The sequence below is a fragment of the Sebastes umbrosus genome, chromosome 23, assembly GCF_015220745.1.
Source record: "Sebastes umbrosus isolate fSebUmb1 chromosome 23, fSebUmb1.pri, whole genome shotgun sequence".
Taxonomy (NCBI): domain Eukaryota; kingdom Metazoa; phylum Chordata; class Actinopteri; order Perciformes; family Sebastidae; genus Sebastes; species Sebastes umbrosus.
The window spans coordinates 11,167,006-11,184,966 of record NC_051291.1 but is presented as its reverse complement, the minus strand read 5'-3'; the positions used below and the strand labels follow the sequence as shown (position 1 = coordinate 11,184,966).

The 17,961-nt window shown below is 41.7% G+C and overlaps 1 protein-coding gene across 15 annotated transcripts in view; it reads right to left on the bottom strand.

Moving 5' to 3' along the window:
- Positions 1-17,961, bottom strand: part of ppfia2 (PTPRF interacting protein alpha 2) — a 226,225-nt gene that overhangs the window by 10,024 nt on the left and 198,240 nt on the right. For 9 of the 15 annotated variants that reach the window (XM_037759972.1, XM_037759967.1, XM_037759971.1 and 6 more), the window contains 12 exons: positions 16,817-17,031; positions 15,657-15,891; positions 13,387-13,416; positions 13,149-13,279; positions 12,379-12,560; positions 11,479-11,569; positions 10,154-10,156; positions 7,033-7,114; positions 5,478-5,678; positions 1,733-1,795; positions 337-369; positions 23-198 (listed from right to left, as the gene is read on the bottom strand). In XM_037759972.1, the coding sequence (XP_037615900.1) occupies positions 23-198; positions 337-369; positions 1,733-1,795; positions 5,478-5,678; positions 7,033-7,114; positions 10,154-10,156; positions 11,479-11,569; positions 12,379-12,560; positions 13,149-13,279; positions 13,387-13,416; positions 15,657-15,891; positions 16,817-17,031 (1,442 nt within the window). Of the gene's footprint in view, positions 1-22; positions 199-336; positions 370-1,732; positions 1,915-5,477; positions 5,679-7,032; positions 7,115-10,153; positions 10,157-11,478; positions 11,570-12,378; positions 12,561-13,148; positions 13,280-13,386; positions 13,417-15,656; positions 15,892-16,816; positions 17,032-17,961 lie in introns of those variants that run through there. The other 6 variants (XM_037759970.1, XM_037759980.1, XM_037759975.1 and 3 more) reach the window with 3 other exon arrangements.

The following is a 17,961-nucleotide window of genomic DNA, read 5'->3' as shown; positions in this document are numbered from 1 at the left end:
CAGGTTGAGGTGAGTCCAGTACCTGTGGAAGCTGTCAACCATTTTGAGGTGCACCCTCAGGTCCTTCTTGGTGAGGTGGTCCAGCATGCGCGCGTCCACCAGGCACTCCATGAAGTAGCTGCGGTACTGAGGTAGTCCTAGACTGGGCAGCCACTCGTTCCCTATCCACTCATGGTTCATGTCGCCATAAGCTAGAGTCTGATAGAGAAGACACAAATCAGCACAAACAAAACAGATCTTAACTGATGCTTTTACTGGATACATGTTCATATTGGCTAATAAACAAACTTTAAAAGGACAAATGCAAGAAATAAAACCAGCAGGGATTCCTCTTACCTGTGCCCAGCTCCCCTCTTCAGAGTCTGACTTCTGATTGAAACAAGGAACAAAAAAAAATACTTATGACAGGAAATGAAGACCAACTGTAATCTGATTGTTCCAAAACAAATCCTGCAGCTGCACCCAAATGTCCCTTAAAAGGGTGTTAAACCCAACACAGTGCATGCTGAATGAACAAGGGTTCAATTTAAGCAGCCTGGTATTACATGATTTAGCCGTTTTATTTGCTACTCTCACTATCAAAAGTGTCAAAAATAGGTCCTGCTAAATATGTTTTTTATTTAATACCCCAAAGCGGAGTTTGGTCGTAGTACTCCTGCATCTAAGAGAAAGCTAAGAGACCAACCTCTGCTACGTTTTCAGATACCTTGACTAACGGCAAGGTGCTTTCAAGACATGGTAAAAGGCTTGTGGGAGTAGCTGCTGAGTGCTGAGGAAAGTTAAAAGGGAAGAAAGCTTAAATCTAAATGGTGTGTGAATTGTTCTCCAGGGGGGACTTTTTTTTTACCCTCAGATGTGGGCTGGCAGTTTGCATTTATAGTTTGGAAATAGCTTACTAATGGGTCAAAACGCTGTCCTGAAAAATGGTATAAGATTTGCTTTTAGCTTTGTACTGTAGGTCCTGAAGTGCAGTAACCTTAGAAAGGGGTAATAGCTCTTATATGGTAGTAAAATCTGTATTTTTCTATAAAAAGTCCTGTAAAATTGACATGATTTTTGTATTGCTATGGGGTGAAGGTACTGATGAGTTACAATCCAGTTATTTATTGTACTAATTAAAATGTGATGGTCAAAATGTATTACCTTCCTTCCATGGCACATAATAAAAAAATTAAAAATGACGATGTAGAAATTCAAATCTCATTGCACATCAGATCTCTAGAAGTTTTTCTTTATTTCTTTTGGATACAAATGCTGCATTTTTACATCCAGCCTAATCAGGCTGACTCACTGACGTGCAGACCTAAAGAAGCTAAAATAACTTGCAGAGATGTGGTGTGTGGTGACTTTTGGGAAGTGTTACTAGTAACTATCACAGGAATAAAACAGTCTAGCCCTGATGATTCATGACCTGTCAGACTGGAGAGTCAAACTACAGCAAAAGAATGACTCACAACTTCATCGAGCCATCATCAGCAACAGAAGGCTTCAGGCCAAACACACATACAGTACTTTGTATATCATTGACAGAGGCTCCTCCAACTAAAACTCAGTTTAAAATGAGTGTTGATAAGATCAGGAAAAAGGGGTTAAATGACGCATGCCTTCTCCATCGGTCACCACCCAGGTCTCTCTCCTCATTCAGTCTCTCTGATATCCACTCTCACACACAACACACATGACTGACAGAGAAAGAAAAGGGACGACGGTAAAGGAAACAAGGGGGACTGACCGCTTTGGAAGGGGCTGCCATGGTCTCCATCTCCTCATGGGTCACCCATACATTGCCTGACGGCTACAAGGGGCAGAGCCCGAGAGACAGAGGAGCAGCAGCAGCAGCAACAGCAGCAGCAGGGTTGGTAGTAGAGGTCCGGTAGGAGGGGCAAGCAGTGTTAAAGAAGAAGAGCAGCACCACTGTAAGCCAATAGTGTTATAGCATCACAGTCAGATCATGAACTGGCCCCCCGAACCCGCCAGGGGGTCAAAGGGCATGTGAAGAGGACAAAAACACAACACAGAACAGCACAGGACATTCCCAGTTTCGGCGTACAAGTACATGTACAAATAACAGAGAGATGCCATGCACAACGAGGAAGACCACAAACCATTAAGACAAACAGACACACAAACCCCACATCCCTCTTTTCATCTATAGAGTGCTACAGGAATGAGACCTAAAACCCGGAAATGAGTTATAGCATTTTAGCACTTCCTGTTCCCTCGACTGGAAGTCAATGGCTTTTTAGTTAGATGCCTGAAATAAGGTCTGTGGTTACCAGAAGCGTAAGAGATTTTAACTTTTTGTTCTACAACATAAAAAACATCGATAAATACCCCACACGGCTAAACGTCGTCACGCCGACTCGTCTGCCTTTACAGCCTCGTTGTGTATACTTTTGTTCATGCAACCGTGGTGTAGTTCGTTTATAGCCTAACGTTAGCTTTTTACTTCTGGCGATTGCATTTATGCTTTAAAAACTGTAAGTATCATAAACTTTTGTTCGCCACAGAGCTTATTTTCTGCAATATTCAAAAACCCAATGGAGAAATCCCATTGGCTTTTTGTCGAGGGAACCAGTGGCGATGCTAACTTCCCGGTTGGCCTACAAAAAAAACGTCATCCCTGGAGCACTTTATATTCTACGAGTAAAGGGTTGATTCATTCAACTTACAGAAAAGACACTTCTCTCAAGTGTTATCTAATGCAGTGGTTCCCAACCTGGGTTCTGGGCTCCTCTTAAGGGGGGGCGACAAAGATCACAGGGTGTGCGCCAGGATTTGTCTGCTCTGAAGTTGTCAAAATCAGATTTGCTCATGTATAACTAAAATCATAATAACACACTTAGTGGATAATTTATACAAAAGTCTGTATATAAAACTATTTAAAAAGATCTACTTAGTAGCAAAATCTAACAAAACAGCATTTAGCCTTTCAAAAACAACCCATTCACTGCAGTCAAAAACCTATTCGCTCTCCCGCTTGAACCACACAACGGGAGGCCCGAACCTGTATTAACGGGGCGGTCAAGCAGCAATCTAACAACACTAGAAATTACATTTAATTAAGTTTGAAAAAAAAAAAAGATTATATTATGTATCTGCATTCGATTAGCGAATCTGTCAAGACGTCATCACTTTATTCTATTCATTAAGGAAAATTGATAATAATAAAAAAAAGACTAACGTTATTTAATACACTGGATCACTTTATTCAAATTGAAGATTTAGTCTGAGGATTTGTAATTTTTTTTAGGGTGATGACATCGCTAAGCTTCAAGGAAAATAGGTTGGGAGACGCTGATCTAATCCAACATGCGGTCAGTAGTTATAATGGGGACTATTTGTTCAGTAGAAAGTAGTTCCAATCAAAACTGCTTTTATTGGGGTGGAGGCAGAAATCTCAGCACGGATAACTCCAAAACTATCTGAATGGCTGCCTCTAAAAAAACACTACAAGTAACAGAAAATATGTTTTTTCTGCTTTGTGTGAACCGACCCTTTATTCTGTGTCACTGTAGCAGCAGTTCTTTCAGTTCTGCAGTCACAGCAAGGCACAGGCCTGTAATAGTGGAGAGCACTCACTGCATGTTTGAGGGGGGATCCGGTTGTAATAGCGGAGGTAAAGTGACCAATCCCCCCCACCTTCAATTTTCTGCTCGACATACACGTCAAACCATATTTACAAGGTCAATTAACCCCCTGTTTTAAGTGCGACGACAGGCGGCGGAGGGGCCCGTCACAGCCGGGGGAGTTTGTGATTCGGGGTGCGTGGAGTTGCATGCTTCTGTAATGAAAGTTTCATGAGGTGTGGAAGTGGAGCTAAGTGGTCGATGAGAGGGTGAGGTAAAAGGGGGAACGAAGGGGGGAGGGTAAAAGAGAGCTGCTAGTGTTATTTTACAACAAGGAGAAGACAGAAAAAGTGCAGGAGCTCATGAGTTATGACTACTGCATGCTTAGATAGTATTGTGTAGAGACTTAAAAACTTTAATGAATACTCTCCGCTGGGTTTATATAACGGCGCACGACTTCTCATGTCGGTGTGATGTATGGTCTGCATCGTCTGTGTATGTGTACCTTCAGTATAAAGCATATTAGTCCTTGCTCTGCAGTGTGAACAGTCGCTATCATTAAGGAGCAGCACAGTCCTTAGAGACCGTATGCAATTACCATGACAACAGGGAGGGAGCTGTGAAAGCGACTGGGATAACTGGAGAGCTAAACTACTGTACACACTGGAGCAATGTTCTACAAAACTGCACTCCCACTGTAATATTCACTTACTCATCACAAAGAGAACCGGAGGATTTTAAATGTGCTGGGTGCGATTGTTTAACGGCTCTGTTTGCCAATCATTTGTCTGCTGTCACCCGCCAACACACGTGTCGATCATGTCTGGAGGCGTCGCGCATGTAAGCAGAGAGGACAATCAGTCATACAAACAGTTGTCGGAGCTGATCTGGAGGCAGAAATGATGTCATCTATTTTTAATGCTGGCTAAATAACAGCAGAATGGAGTCATTTAAACAGGTCAGGAGTAGGAGGGGTGTTAGTGCTCTAGCTTTTAATTAGAGAAGTTGAAGGGAATAGTTCTGTATTTTTGGGAAATTTGCTCTTCGCTTTTTTTTGGCGAGAGTTAGATGAGAAGATTTTGATATTCGATATGAAGCTGGACCCAGTAACCTGTTAGCGTAACCAAGCATAAAGACCGGAAAACAGCTAGTCTGGCTCTGTCCGAATGCTACAAAATCTAAAGGCCTTTACACACTGTTATTTTCGTTATGAATACTTTCACACAGAAAGCGAATATTGCACAGCGAAAAAGCTTTTTCGGAACAAGGTTGAATTTTTCTGCGAATAAAAGGCATCAACCAATCACGTTGCGCGGAACAGGTTGAGTTACGCCCTATATTTATGAATCAACACCGAGGCTCCGTGGTCTGAAACAAGACAGCAAACTTTATTACTCCTTTCAACCTTGACAAAGGCAGTTCTTACCTTTCACAATAAAAGCCCTAGACGTATAATATTTGCAGGTATATCGCATATTTGTGTCGTTTATTCGTCACGCTCCCGGTGTGTAAAGGCCTTGAAGCTCAATAATTAACATGTTAATTACCACAAATTGTCATTTTTAGACTTTAATGCTGAGTTTTGGAGGTGGATTTTGTTACTTTCTGACATTGCCAGGCGAGTTGTTTCCCTCAGTTTCCAGTCTTTGTCCTAAGCTTACAGGCTGCTAGTTATTCTAGCTTCATATTGAACAGACAGATATTATAGTGGTTATTAACCTCATCTAATTTTCAGCAAGAAATAGGTGTAGTTCTTAAAATTGTATTCTAGTTCCTTCTTTTCCATTTCTACCCCCCAAAATTAAGAGATTACTTCTTCCTCCTGATCAGCTCCGTCTCTAACAGATGCTTGTACAACTAAAACTCTAGTCTTCGTCCATGTTCCCGGTATTTTTCTGTACAACTCACGGTTCTGGAGGTGGGCGGTGCAGAGGGGCTGGTGAGGGAAACCATTTCCTGGATGGCCAGGCGTAGTTTGAGGCGGTGCAGGGGGTTACTGATGCCGATCTCCCTCTGGATCTCCGTGTCGGACAGGGCCGACATGATGGCTCCGCTCTTCACGTTGGCGCGACACGCCGCCACGTACCAGGCCGGCATTCCCAACCACAGCTTTACCACACAGAGAGGAGAAGGAGACAAAGGAGCACGGGGATGTTGAGTTTGGCCATATTGAACGTAGAGCTAGACTGATATAACAGCTCATTCTTGGCTTTTTTGCTTTAAATCTGGTTGTCCTTGACCTCATCTTAGTTTAGTTAATTCTATATTTATCAGTAGTTGTGGCATGTTTTTAGTCCCTTGATAGTCAACATGTTGTTTCACACCTGGGGTTGGTGGGAGTCATGAATTGGCTGGTGGCTGTAGGTCATTCACTGAACATCAGGGGGCAGTAGAGTTTCTATATTTTGCACTTTTCCTACTGTGTATTTCAATATGTTCAGTGAGTCCAAAAATATCAGTCAGAGGAGCTGAGTGAGTGATTCACTGCAATGACTCATCAAAAATTGTAAAAGGTATTGTTTTGGTTTATCAACGCTTTTGTTACTAAATATTAATACTCATTTTTGAAATGACTCATAATGGATCTAAGCAAATACAATTACTGTATATTCAATGGCTTATTTAACCAAGTCAAAGATGTGTTACAGTGAACGTTTGATGTCAAACAGAAGGCAAATACCATATATGTCTTGAGAACATATGACATTTAATGCATAGTAAACATTAAAGGGATAGTTTGGGTGTTTTGAAGTGGGGTTGTATGAGGTACTGAAATCCATAGTAAGTGTATTACCTACAGTAGATGACGGTCGGCGTGACCCCAGGGACAAAGAGAGCAAAGCAATGTACTGCTGTGGACGGGAACGGCAGCAGAACATATTTTAGCCCCCTAAAAGAAAGCTCACCTAAAAATATTGATATCAGTTTAAGCGTACACTATATTTAGAATATTTTCACCGCTTTATCCTGCCGTCAGACAGACCTTTTTTTCTCCTTTCCGACAGAAAACTGAAACCTATCTATGCTCTTTCCAACGCCAGCAGGCTCAGATGACAAAAACAATATAGATACGTTTTACTCTCAGTTCGCCATCGGCGCTCCTGTCTGTTTCTCCAGGCTGGGGGTGTGCCGACAGTCATCTACTGTAGGTAATACACTGACTATAGAACAGTATTGCATACAACCGTACTTCAAAACACCCAAACTATCCCTTTAAGGCAAATGGAACTAAGTTTAGTCTGAATTCTATGCCTTATTCTGCACGTTATTTAAAGACAAACATGGTAAACAGTGGGATGCATGTAAGTCAAGTCAACAGGAAGCTTCTGAGCAGGAAAAGTAAAGCTCTTGGGTCTTTACATGCACCTTTAGTACCTTTCATTCGAGTATATTTGCAATCAAAATAACATGTTAGAGATCAACCAACAAATAAAATGTTGTCTCCGGACAGTTGACTACTTACCTCCAGCCAGGCTACAACTGTGGGACCGTCCCATTGGGCGAAAGGTAAACCCTTTCTCCTGGCCTCCTCCAATAGCTCGTGTCTGAGGGCGGGGGACAGAGGAGACCTCGTATGAACACATGTACTCGTACATCATTATAAACACACATTTTCTCACTCTGATACAACACATCCTCACTCCTGCAGCACACTGCTTTCACAAATCCCTGCAGTCACGGCGTCGTGTCTGCGTGTACAGGACTTTGTGTGTGTGTATAATACATGAGAGGAGAGTACTCAAACACATTTTATCTCCTATCCCAGCCTGTACACTGAGAGTGTTGAAAAGGGCAGCGTTTTATCATTCATCTCTGTGCTGCCAGAGAGCGCCGCAGACAATCACACAACTGTAGCTACAGTCACACACACACAGTCACACACACAGGCTTTGTATCGCTGAATTTATGAGAGCATTCACTGAATATATTCATTCCCAAATCCCTAATCCTGACGTTAACATTCTCCCTGTCATACTGTACACCTACACTATTTATAATCTTAAATTCACCGCTAGTAGAAAGAAGAAGTATGTACATGTATTTGACTTGTAGTTTATTTTTTAGTATATACTAAAACAACTAAATCCATTTAATAGATTTTAATGACATTAGGTGGAAGTTAAGTCCATTAGCCAACAAGTGATTGCTTTTTTTCGGTGTGGATAACGTAACCACGAGGTCATTTTAATGCACTTTGTTTTCCACCACTGCTACAAATGTCATTCAAAAGTTTATGTTTGACCTTGAAACAGCAGTTGATAAAACAATCTCACCTCAAGATCCATTCAGTAGCTGATCTGGAGCAGATTAAGCAAAACTCAATCTGCTCATGAAGACTGTGCAATACAGTCGAAAGCTCCAGAGCAGCTACTATTGAAAATGGAGCTTGAGGTGAGATTGTTTTGTCAATCTTTACCATATTAAGTACATCACATATTTAGGGTGACCAAGAAAAACACATAAACAAGCTTATTTTTTTTACCACTGACAGGCTCTGATTGTTATTAATATTGCTATTAAGTGTCTGACTGTCATTGTGTCATTTGACGTGTTGCCAGAAGACAATGTTGGGAACATGAGTGAGAGTGGAGAGAGGAGTACCACAGGTGTTGTCAGTTTGTTGTGTCGTAGTACAGAAAGCGTTTTCTAAAAGATTTTCAGCGTCATCATGGCTGAATATTTAGCTGATTTCGACAACGTGGATGCAACGCGAGGTTTCAGAGCGAGAGTTCTCCGAGTGAGACACACAATTACAAACAGACCGGAATCAAGCGAAAGATAAAAAAAAGGTTTAATTTCTCTGTAGGGTCCTCTCCATAATGTTATCTGGCACTTATAATAACAATCAGAGCCTGTCAGTGGCAAAAACAAGCATTTTGTGGACGTAAACTGACGGTGCTAGGTTGCTCCAAATGATTATATTACAGCTCTTTTAACAGCTGGTGGCTGCAGCAGCGTTCTCCCTCAATACTGGACCAGTTTCAAAACTGGTTGAAACATGGGAAAATAGGGCACAGGATGAACAAATACTGAAGTTATCCTTTAAGGAGCCTGTGAAATTTGATGGCATTATGTACATAGGGGACACTACAGCAACATAACACATTCAAATACCTATAACTCAGTGGTCAATTTAAAATTTGGCACAATTAATGTCGTAATATTCCTTGACAGTAGTTATGTGACTATGAATTGTAAAGTAAATTGTCTGTGTAACTGTGTATTTGAATGCAGATCCCGATCCGGATTGAAAATATGTAAACATTTTTATTAATATAACACATTTAGAGGATTGTACATCCTTGGCGGAGGTACTCTATGTGCTCTCTGAGTGCACCTGGAAGGCACTGTGCTGTACTGTGAACCTGGACACTACATTGCTAATCTAAGCACAAATGCCCAACTCATCCCAGTTCAGCCGCTCTGAATTTATTCTGCTGAGAGAGATTCGTTTTTTTTCACGCTGATACTTTTGTTGATGCAGTTTTTGAGCCATGCAGCAGGGTATTTTTAAAAAGTCACTTTTGTTCACACCGTCTGGGCTGCGCTCCATGATTTTTTATTTTTTTTTTATCTAGCAGGTGTTGAAAGTGTGACCTAAGAGGGCTGAGTGGTATTTTGTTTTGCCTGTAAATTTGCACCTTAATCGACAAAGAGCGGTGAATAGATGCTCTCTGTCTGTCGTGCACAGGGCTATTTGTATTGTTCTGAATCCTCCCACACCCGGCCAGACATGGAGAAGCACGGGACCAAGGAACACACTCGTAACTCACACCCACACACCAAAAAACATCGCAGTACTTTTTTCTACTTAGTGAACACATTTCATCACAAGAACTCGGAATCAACAACGCGTTCCCTGAGTGTGTCGTCAAAGAACTTGACAAATGGAAAAGAGTAGGCTTCGTAACACACATGATATACATGTAGCACTCCAAGGCCTCAGTACAGTGAAAGGGCACTTTAAACACAGCATACAAAAAAGAGGAAATGTGTTCGTCCAAACACAACCAGGTACATTCACTGTCTCATCTATCCAGCACATGGAGGAGATAGCTCATGTTTTTATGTTCAGGTCAGGTCTAATGCATGGAGAAATACATCCACTGAACATAGCTGGGGAAAGGGAAGTAAGGAAACAGTTATGACAAAATCATACAAACAAAAAGAACATTTTGACAATTCCCATAACCAGATATTACAGCTGGTTATTTCACACAAATAGATAGAGACACATATAAGGAGAGGAAGACATTCCGGGTGTAAAAATTGGGCCCCCGAGGTTTTTAGCGGCGGCACATTCTCAGTCCAGCCATCATGGATGCAGCTGCCATTGAACTGTAAAAAGGAGGGGGAAGAAACGTCTTCAGATGGTAAATGAAACAAAAAAGAAAGACCGCAATGACGTTGTTGTTAGCAGCCATGAAAGGATAGAGAGGATACATCGATAGATAAGAGACGTCAGCTTTGGCACTGGTCTTTTTCGGGAGAGGACGGATGGCGGGGACAGACAGGAGAGATGGCAGACAGGGCAAACAATGGTGTCATATCCAGGAGGTCAGTTATACATCCTCACAACTTACCCGCTTTTGTTAGAGTCAGAGGATGATGAGAGGGAGAGGAAGGGTAAGAGAGGAGAGAATCAGAGAGAGAGAGAGCGACGGGGAGACAAAAGTACACAGATGTTAATGAGTTAATAGGCAATAAACGATCTAAACAAAAACACGTGCGCCGCTCACACACACACCCACACACATATATATCTCACAAATGGAAGACATTCGTTTACAGGAGCATCTGTAGACCAGTCAAAAACAAAAAAAAGAAAGTCGTCTTCTACAATGCAGTCCTGACCACATCTCGTGCAGCAGAGGAAATGAGAAAATGCACTGAAACACAGCAAGACCCCCTCCACGGCCTTACATTCAAATGCTCAGTTACATTCAGATACTTTGTCGTTACTTTCTTGAAGAAAAAAACACAAAATGAGGATAGAGAGAGAAAAAACACACACCGACAATGAGGGAGAAAACCACAGCGGTACTGATCGATCAAGATGCTGAAATGGAAAAAAATAGTGCAGGCAGCTCAAATGGCATGCAGTGTGGAGGAGGAGGAGGAGGAGGAGGAGGAGGAGGAGGCGCCAAGATGCAAGGTGGTGGTGTGGCCTTAATCCCGGACACCGCTATGAAGAAGTCAGTGCAGTGGAGGAAAAACAACACATTTGTCAACGCACAACAAACGATACTCTCTATTGACTACATGGGAGGCAAAGTTATTCGTCATGACAACTCAATGTGCACTTCGAGCAAATGACATTCATCATTTGGCACTGGGGCATGGCAAATGCACACACACGCACACACACACACACACACGCATACACTCTCGCTGAAAAGATTTGCAAGTCGGGGTTTCCCCCGTTTCCTGCAGGGGCAGAACATGTTACCTATGGTGCGGTGTGTTGGGAAAGACATCTATAGCTTCCAAATTGACAAAGTAGCTTTGTGAGATTAATTGGGTTTTCGGCCGGGATCAATAGTCTGACTTTGGCTTGCGTGTCTGAATACAGTGAGGCTGATCTCTGCTCCTGGATACTGATCCAGCTTCTGCTTTTATATCGATCCTGCTCTCAGTGTGGGTTATGGTATTGCATACGGTACAGTCGGTGCTTTCATAGAGGGAAAGGTGAACACAGGAGGTGGAGGTAATAGCCTCCGTCCGTGTGTCAAAGGTAACTATATACTGTAATGTAGCGGTGAAAGTTCTAAAAACATACAACTAGAAGGATTCTCTACAAGCAGGTATATTAAATACTGCTGGCTGTGTATGAGAAGACCCTGCTGAGGGACTATTTGGACGTCTGCGTTGTGCGACTTAGTGATGCGGTTCTTTGGACAAAGCTTACTTCTTTTTCAACCTGCGGTCCTTCTCGGCCTGAGTTCCCAGCTTGCCCAGCCCCATGTCCTGGCCCGCCATGTCCGCGTCCATCATGGTCGCTGAGAGAAGAGGAGGAACACGGGATACATCAGTGAATACAATCTGAAAATTGATACTGTATGATGTGAAATAAATAAATACTAAAATGTTTTCATAAGTGCCTTGTTTGCCTCTGAGTAACATAATATGCTATAACTGATTATTATAGAATTTGAATTGTGATAACTTATTGTTACTGGAAAATAAATTCAGAAGACATTTTTATATTTTTTTTATTTTGTACAATAACTCCACTATATTAATCAAATACTTCAATATTTGCTGGTATACCAGGCCATTATTATCTGTTTTTGAAATTAAGAATTACAGTCAATGTTGTTCACAACTGATATGATACATATGATGCATAAGGTTTCTCAGACTCTGATGCATTTGATAGTGTAAGAGCATCTGGTTCCTGTCTTAAGTATGCATGAACACTGTCTTGCGTGTTATTCCTACTAGTATGACGGCCAATCCACACTGAAAGAGTCATCAGAAGTGTTTTTGATGTCCGTCATGGAACAGATTCGCCTCCTTTTATTAAACGTATCAAATCCACACGGAGATCCCCCGCATTTTTTTACGCTTCTAGTATGTTCTTGTCGTGTTTAGTGAAGCGTAATCTGCATAGACAGCTGTTTAAATCACACAAATACCCTGCTGTATATGTGTTTTGAATTTATTAAATCATATCTACATTGATTGATCGAGGCTCCCAATCCATCTGTGAGCTCACCTGTTTCACTACAGGCAGATTCTACGTATTAGGTGAACTATCAGCATATTGCGATCAGTATTGTTGAAACAGGTCTCCTCCAGTGCCCACCTTGAGGATCTAGCATGACATGTCTGTGCGCCAGATGTGCCAGCCTGCCCTTCTCCTTCTTGCCAAAAAGCCGTCCGATGGAGGATTTGATGCCCTTCTTCTTCGGCTGCTTGTGCAGGGAGTCTTGGCTGCTGGCGACGCTGCTCAGTGCGCTGGCGTCAGCCTCCAGTGAGGACACGATCCTGAGGACACAAAACATGCACGGAACGCATGAGGACAAGTTTCAGGTACATATAATCATGAGATTAATTCTCAAAGGTCGAAATGTTTTGATAAAAAGAGTATTTATGTGGATAGATAATGAGAATAGACAGTTCTTACCTGTAGATACCTCAGTTTATATTTCATACATATCCAAGAATAGTCCCCTTACTTTCTTTGCTCCGTTGTGGTCTTTTTTTCTGTGCAATATCCCGAGAAGTATTTGCTGCTTTTTAAACTCATTTATCCACGCCAATTACTGAAGACTCATCTAATATAGTTGCGACTGCTTGTGCTTTTAAGTTTGACAAAGTACCCAGATTATCTCGAGTGCTTAAAAATCATACACGGCAAAACTGGAAGCTTATAAATAAACCTTCTCATTTTCTATCCAAAGCAAAAAACAGGCAGCGCTAAAGACGACTACACCATCTGAAAACCGAGCTAACATCTTACAACATTTGCAAATCATTTGCATCCAAGATAGAGAAGTAATCAAACAAAAAAAAAACTCTATATGAATTAAATGAAAAGTGGTATAATCAGTCTAAACATGAAGTGACACGTACCCTCGTGCGTCATTGTGCGAGGAGGCTGGCAGTGTGTGTGTCATTCGGACAGTGCGCGGCGTCGCAGGGGGGGATGTCTCACACTTGATGGTGGCCTTGTCCTCACGGCCGTCGTCGTCCACCGCCGCTATCTGAGGGGCGACGGCGAAGAATGTGACATTAGACGTGAACCCTCACCCATTCATCCAATCCTGGGTGTCATTATAGCATCCTTATCGTTAAACTATACGGTGCGTACCTTTCTCCTGTGTTTCCTCAGATCACTGGGCTGTTTGTTGGGCAGAAGAAAAGGAAATCGTTAATATCCATGGACATCCGTGTTGATAATAAATGAAAGACTATTGGTTCATTCATATTAATATCATACACCATTAGATGCTCATTCATGGGCCTTTGCCCAATACCAGAGCGTCAATCAACAGATCAATACAGAGGAACAAAGAAGGACTAAACACGTCATTTGACCGATCAATAAAATCAAAGCCTTAGTCCTTTAACCCTTTGAATTCTGCAATAGAAATGGTCCACCATTGCCTACACTGGTATTTTTGCTCATTGTGATGTCATTTCTTGGAGTATCTTCAAATTCTTCATATCCCTAAAGTCTGTACAACCTAAGCTAAAAAGTTACGTCAGTCAATAAACCATAATAATCGACAAAATTGAAATTGTGTCATAAATACAAAAAGAAATCTGATGATTTTTAAAAAAATGTTACAAATAAACACAAAACATATTGATCCAAAATATTTCTAAATGTAGAAACATGAACAAAATATTTCTTAACACTTCCTAAGTTATTTGAACAATGCCTATTTTTTTAATTTTTGAGATATGCTAATTTTTATGAGCTTTTCACGCAAACAACGATCTACTGTGGGGAAATATGGCGTCACCGCATTTTGTACCGCACGTGACATATTGACGTCATCACGAGCGCACAATGTGATGACGCGAAAGACAGAGGCCTTGGCTTTCAACTGCAAAAAGACTGAATGCCCTAGCTATTATGGTTTTTGTTTTAGATCAACTTAAATAGGATTAAATGCCTCTGGGTAAAGGACACAATGCACAGATCTCTTGTTCTGGGACATTATGGGGACATACGTGAATATTTTTTTTATTTTTCTCAAAGTAAAAAAAGTCTCCTTTTGTTGGTCACATCTGGAGCGTTTCAGCCTCAGGTCAACGTGGAGAGAGTTAGACAGGAACTGAGCTGTAAAACACATTATTGTCTATTCTTGGTGAAACTGCAAGCCATGCCTTTTGACACCTGTGTTGCATGATGACAGCTGACAGAGCAAAGACTGTCACGACTTTCTCTGCACGCTAATTTAATGCAGCAAGCCTTAAAAAATGCATGTCCTCCTCTAGCTATACGGCTTAACATGCAGAGATACTCTAAAAACCTGGGCAGAACAGCTGGCTTACCTTTATTCATTTTGCATCAACCGCCAACTCGATGCATGAGCTGCTATGGACACACTTTGCTCAAGTGAGTGAGAAATATTCTATACAATACATTTCTCTATTTATCTGCATCTCTATGTACTTTACAAAAGTGGTACAATCTAAAAATAAATCTTAAATAAATCTATTCCTGAAAGTACACACTCAGACTTATACTCAGACTCTAATGAAACACTGCTGTGTGATGCGAGGACAGCAAATCCCTCATGGTCTCATGGACATTTCTGGCTGTCAAAGACTAAAATCCGAGACAGACACATTTTTGCAACTCGGCGCCTCACAGAAATCCCACTCACACTGCACACACGCTGTTGCTCTTGTAATGTAATGGTTGGTGTGAATCCTCAGACGCCACTTGTCTGTATGAGTTTGAACCCGGTGACATAATACATCTTGATACCGCGTTCTAACGTTGCAAAAACAATCATACCGCAGGACGTGACTGTAAAGGTCACAATGTATAATGGAATAACAATCGGTTCATATCACAGATTTGACCAATTTCATGTTGCATGAGGCGCTTTGTCTCATGCAACATGAAAAGATTTTCTGCTGCTGCTCAGACGAATTGATGCATAAAAAAAGGTCAAGCTCAGGTATCGTCTCTTCATCTAAACACCACTATCTTTTTGGACAACAATATTATACTGATACGGCTGATGGTGCTGTCCAAGCAGTTTATTAATAACTACAGCTTTTGGTAAATTTCCAAATGACTCAAAATGTACTTCACACATTTAGCAAAAACAAATTCCTCATGATTAAATATGTGACCCACAAGGAGAAGTGCAATGAATTAAAAGATGAGGCTCCTTTACAAACCACAAAATGTCTACTTAAATACATTTTTCGGTCTTAAAATCATGAAATATTTATGGGATTGCAGGATTCCACTTGTAGATTTTCCAGAAATCTTTCTATAAACAAAGAGCTGCTCCTCTAACAGTTAAAGAAAAGATCATTCTGTTGATGTGACCTACTGTTCGTGCACTTCCAGGTTATGAATATGTATTTGGGCTGGGAGAGGAGGCTACTTACCAGTGTCATGACCCCCATGCGCTCCATGTCGCATGTTCGAGGATCAAGTTTGGGGGTAGAGTGTCCGCTGGGCGGGGAAGAAGAGGCCAAGGAGGAGGCGGTGGCTGAGGCAGTGATGGAGGCTCCGTGGTGGTGCATTCGAGCCAGGTTGAGGCCCTCCAGGCTCACGCTGGCCACCCGGTTCTCAATCTCCTCCGCCCGCAGCTCCGTGGACTCCTTCTCCTCCTGGATCAGCCTTGGAAGAAGAGAAGATGGCAGTAAGTATGTGTCGGTGATCATTTGCAGCTAAAAAATTGACTCTTTTTATCAGTCTCCCTACTACCGAGTTTAGTCTTATCTTTGGAGGTGGATTTCTGGAGATTTGCCTAACAAATTCCATTAAATACAAACAGTATAACACAAACTAATTAAAGGCCAAAGTGAGGAGATAAAAGGCTAAAAGTCAGATCATTAATTTCACCCACACCCGGGGTTTAACTTTGTAATTAGCTGCGAGCTCGACTCCTCGCATTCGTGATCGCTATCTGCCATCAGATTTGAATGAACTCTTCGTGAAAGGGAATGTGGCACCGTGTCTATTGACGGGGATGTAAATGAGCAAAGACCAGAAGCCGCATTAAGAACCCTTGAAATTAAAAGACTCTAAGTGAAGTTGCGCCCGGGGTTATGAATATACTTATCAGCACGAGATAATTACGGCATTAACAAGCAAGAGGCAGATCACATTTCCTGAAACATTTTCGCGCATACAAGAGAAGTGTTTGGTTCGTAGACGGGAAGATCGACAGACTGAAAAGACAACTGATACCTTAGTGTGAGCTTTGACGGATTCTTGTGTGACAATTCAGTCAGAGGCAGCGTATTAATCCATATTTAAACATATTTGACAATGAAAATAATCATTAGTTGCAGCCCTAGAGACAGAGTTATCCGTTGGAAACAGGGCTTTATCCAACAACAAACAAAGTCAGAAACGTTTTAAGTAATCTGCAAAACGGAATAAAAAAGGAGCAGCTTTCCGGGACGTGATCTTAAAAAACATATCAATTGCTAACTTGATTTGAAGTAAAATGGATTAGGAACACAATAAGCAAAGGAAGCAGATCAATACGTCTGGCCTTTTCTATTAAATGAACATTGGAGTGTGTGTCGGGGGGTACCGAATCTCCTTGTTGATGGCGTCCAGCTGCTCCTGCAGCATCATGGCCAGCGTTTGTGCATCGGAGTGGCCGCTGGGTGAGAGCAGGTCCATGGAGCTGAACAACGTTTCCCTGTCGTCGTCGTCGATGTCCGACATCTCCGTGTCGCTCTCGAAGTGGTGGCCTCCCAGCCCTAGCTGCTGCGAGCGCCATTCGTGCTCCCCCAGTGATTTAGCCTGCACACAAAGACGGGGAGAGACTATGAATAGTAGATTATATATTTATAAGTTCTGATGTAATACATTTACAATCTTTAGGGGAGTCAGAGGCATTTATTCAGATAATCAAAGTAAGATTTTACTTTGAATTCTTATGAGCTCTGAGGTTCTACAGTCCCTTTTCTCACAGTATTTGTAGGAGACATCTTCTACATGTGAATGCAACCAAAACTGTATGCCTTCTTTATCACTTCAGTAAACAAAAATATACTCCAACATGATGGAAACATATTTTTTTTGTACTACAAGTTGCTTTAGTTGTAGCATTGAGAGCATACATCAATATCAATATGGTAAGAAACGCACAAAGCTAAGTGTAAGATGCACTTCTTGTAGTCCATCTTCGGACCATTGTAGTTTTATCGCTGAAGCGGACCCACATCATTAACCTCCACCGTCGCATCATAATGACGGAGCCCAGAGTCAGTGAAGTCGTATTTTCTTAATACCACGGTTGTCATTTCCTACGTCCTTATGAATTCTCCTTCACATCTTTCCTTGACCTCAGGACGTTTTCCATCAAGGTCGAGGAAAAGTGGTCATTTTTCGATAATAAGAATGGTGAGTTCGTAGCCTCATTTAAACTTTTAATTTAATCTACAAGGGTTCATTGGAACCACGTATTTTGCTGCACAGTATACTAATATTTGCTGGACAGAAGTTATTTTATCCTGGGGGAGGCTACAGTCTGGACTCTTCCCCTCACTGGCCCATAAAAAAATAACTGTATGCTACTATAAAAAAGAAATGAGATGAGCTGATCTCATTATTGAAGCCCACCTATACTCTCTCCTGGTGATAATGTTGCTCCCACTAACAACATATAAAACCTACGCTAACCCTGATGCACTGTGGCGCGGACCGTGCCGGTCTCTCGTCACCAAAATT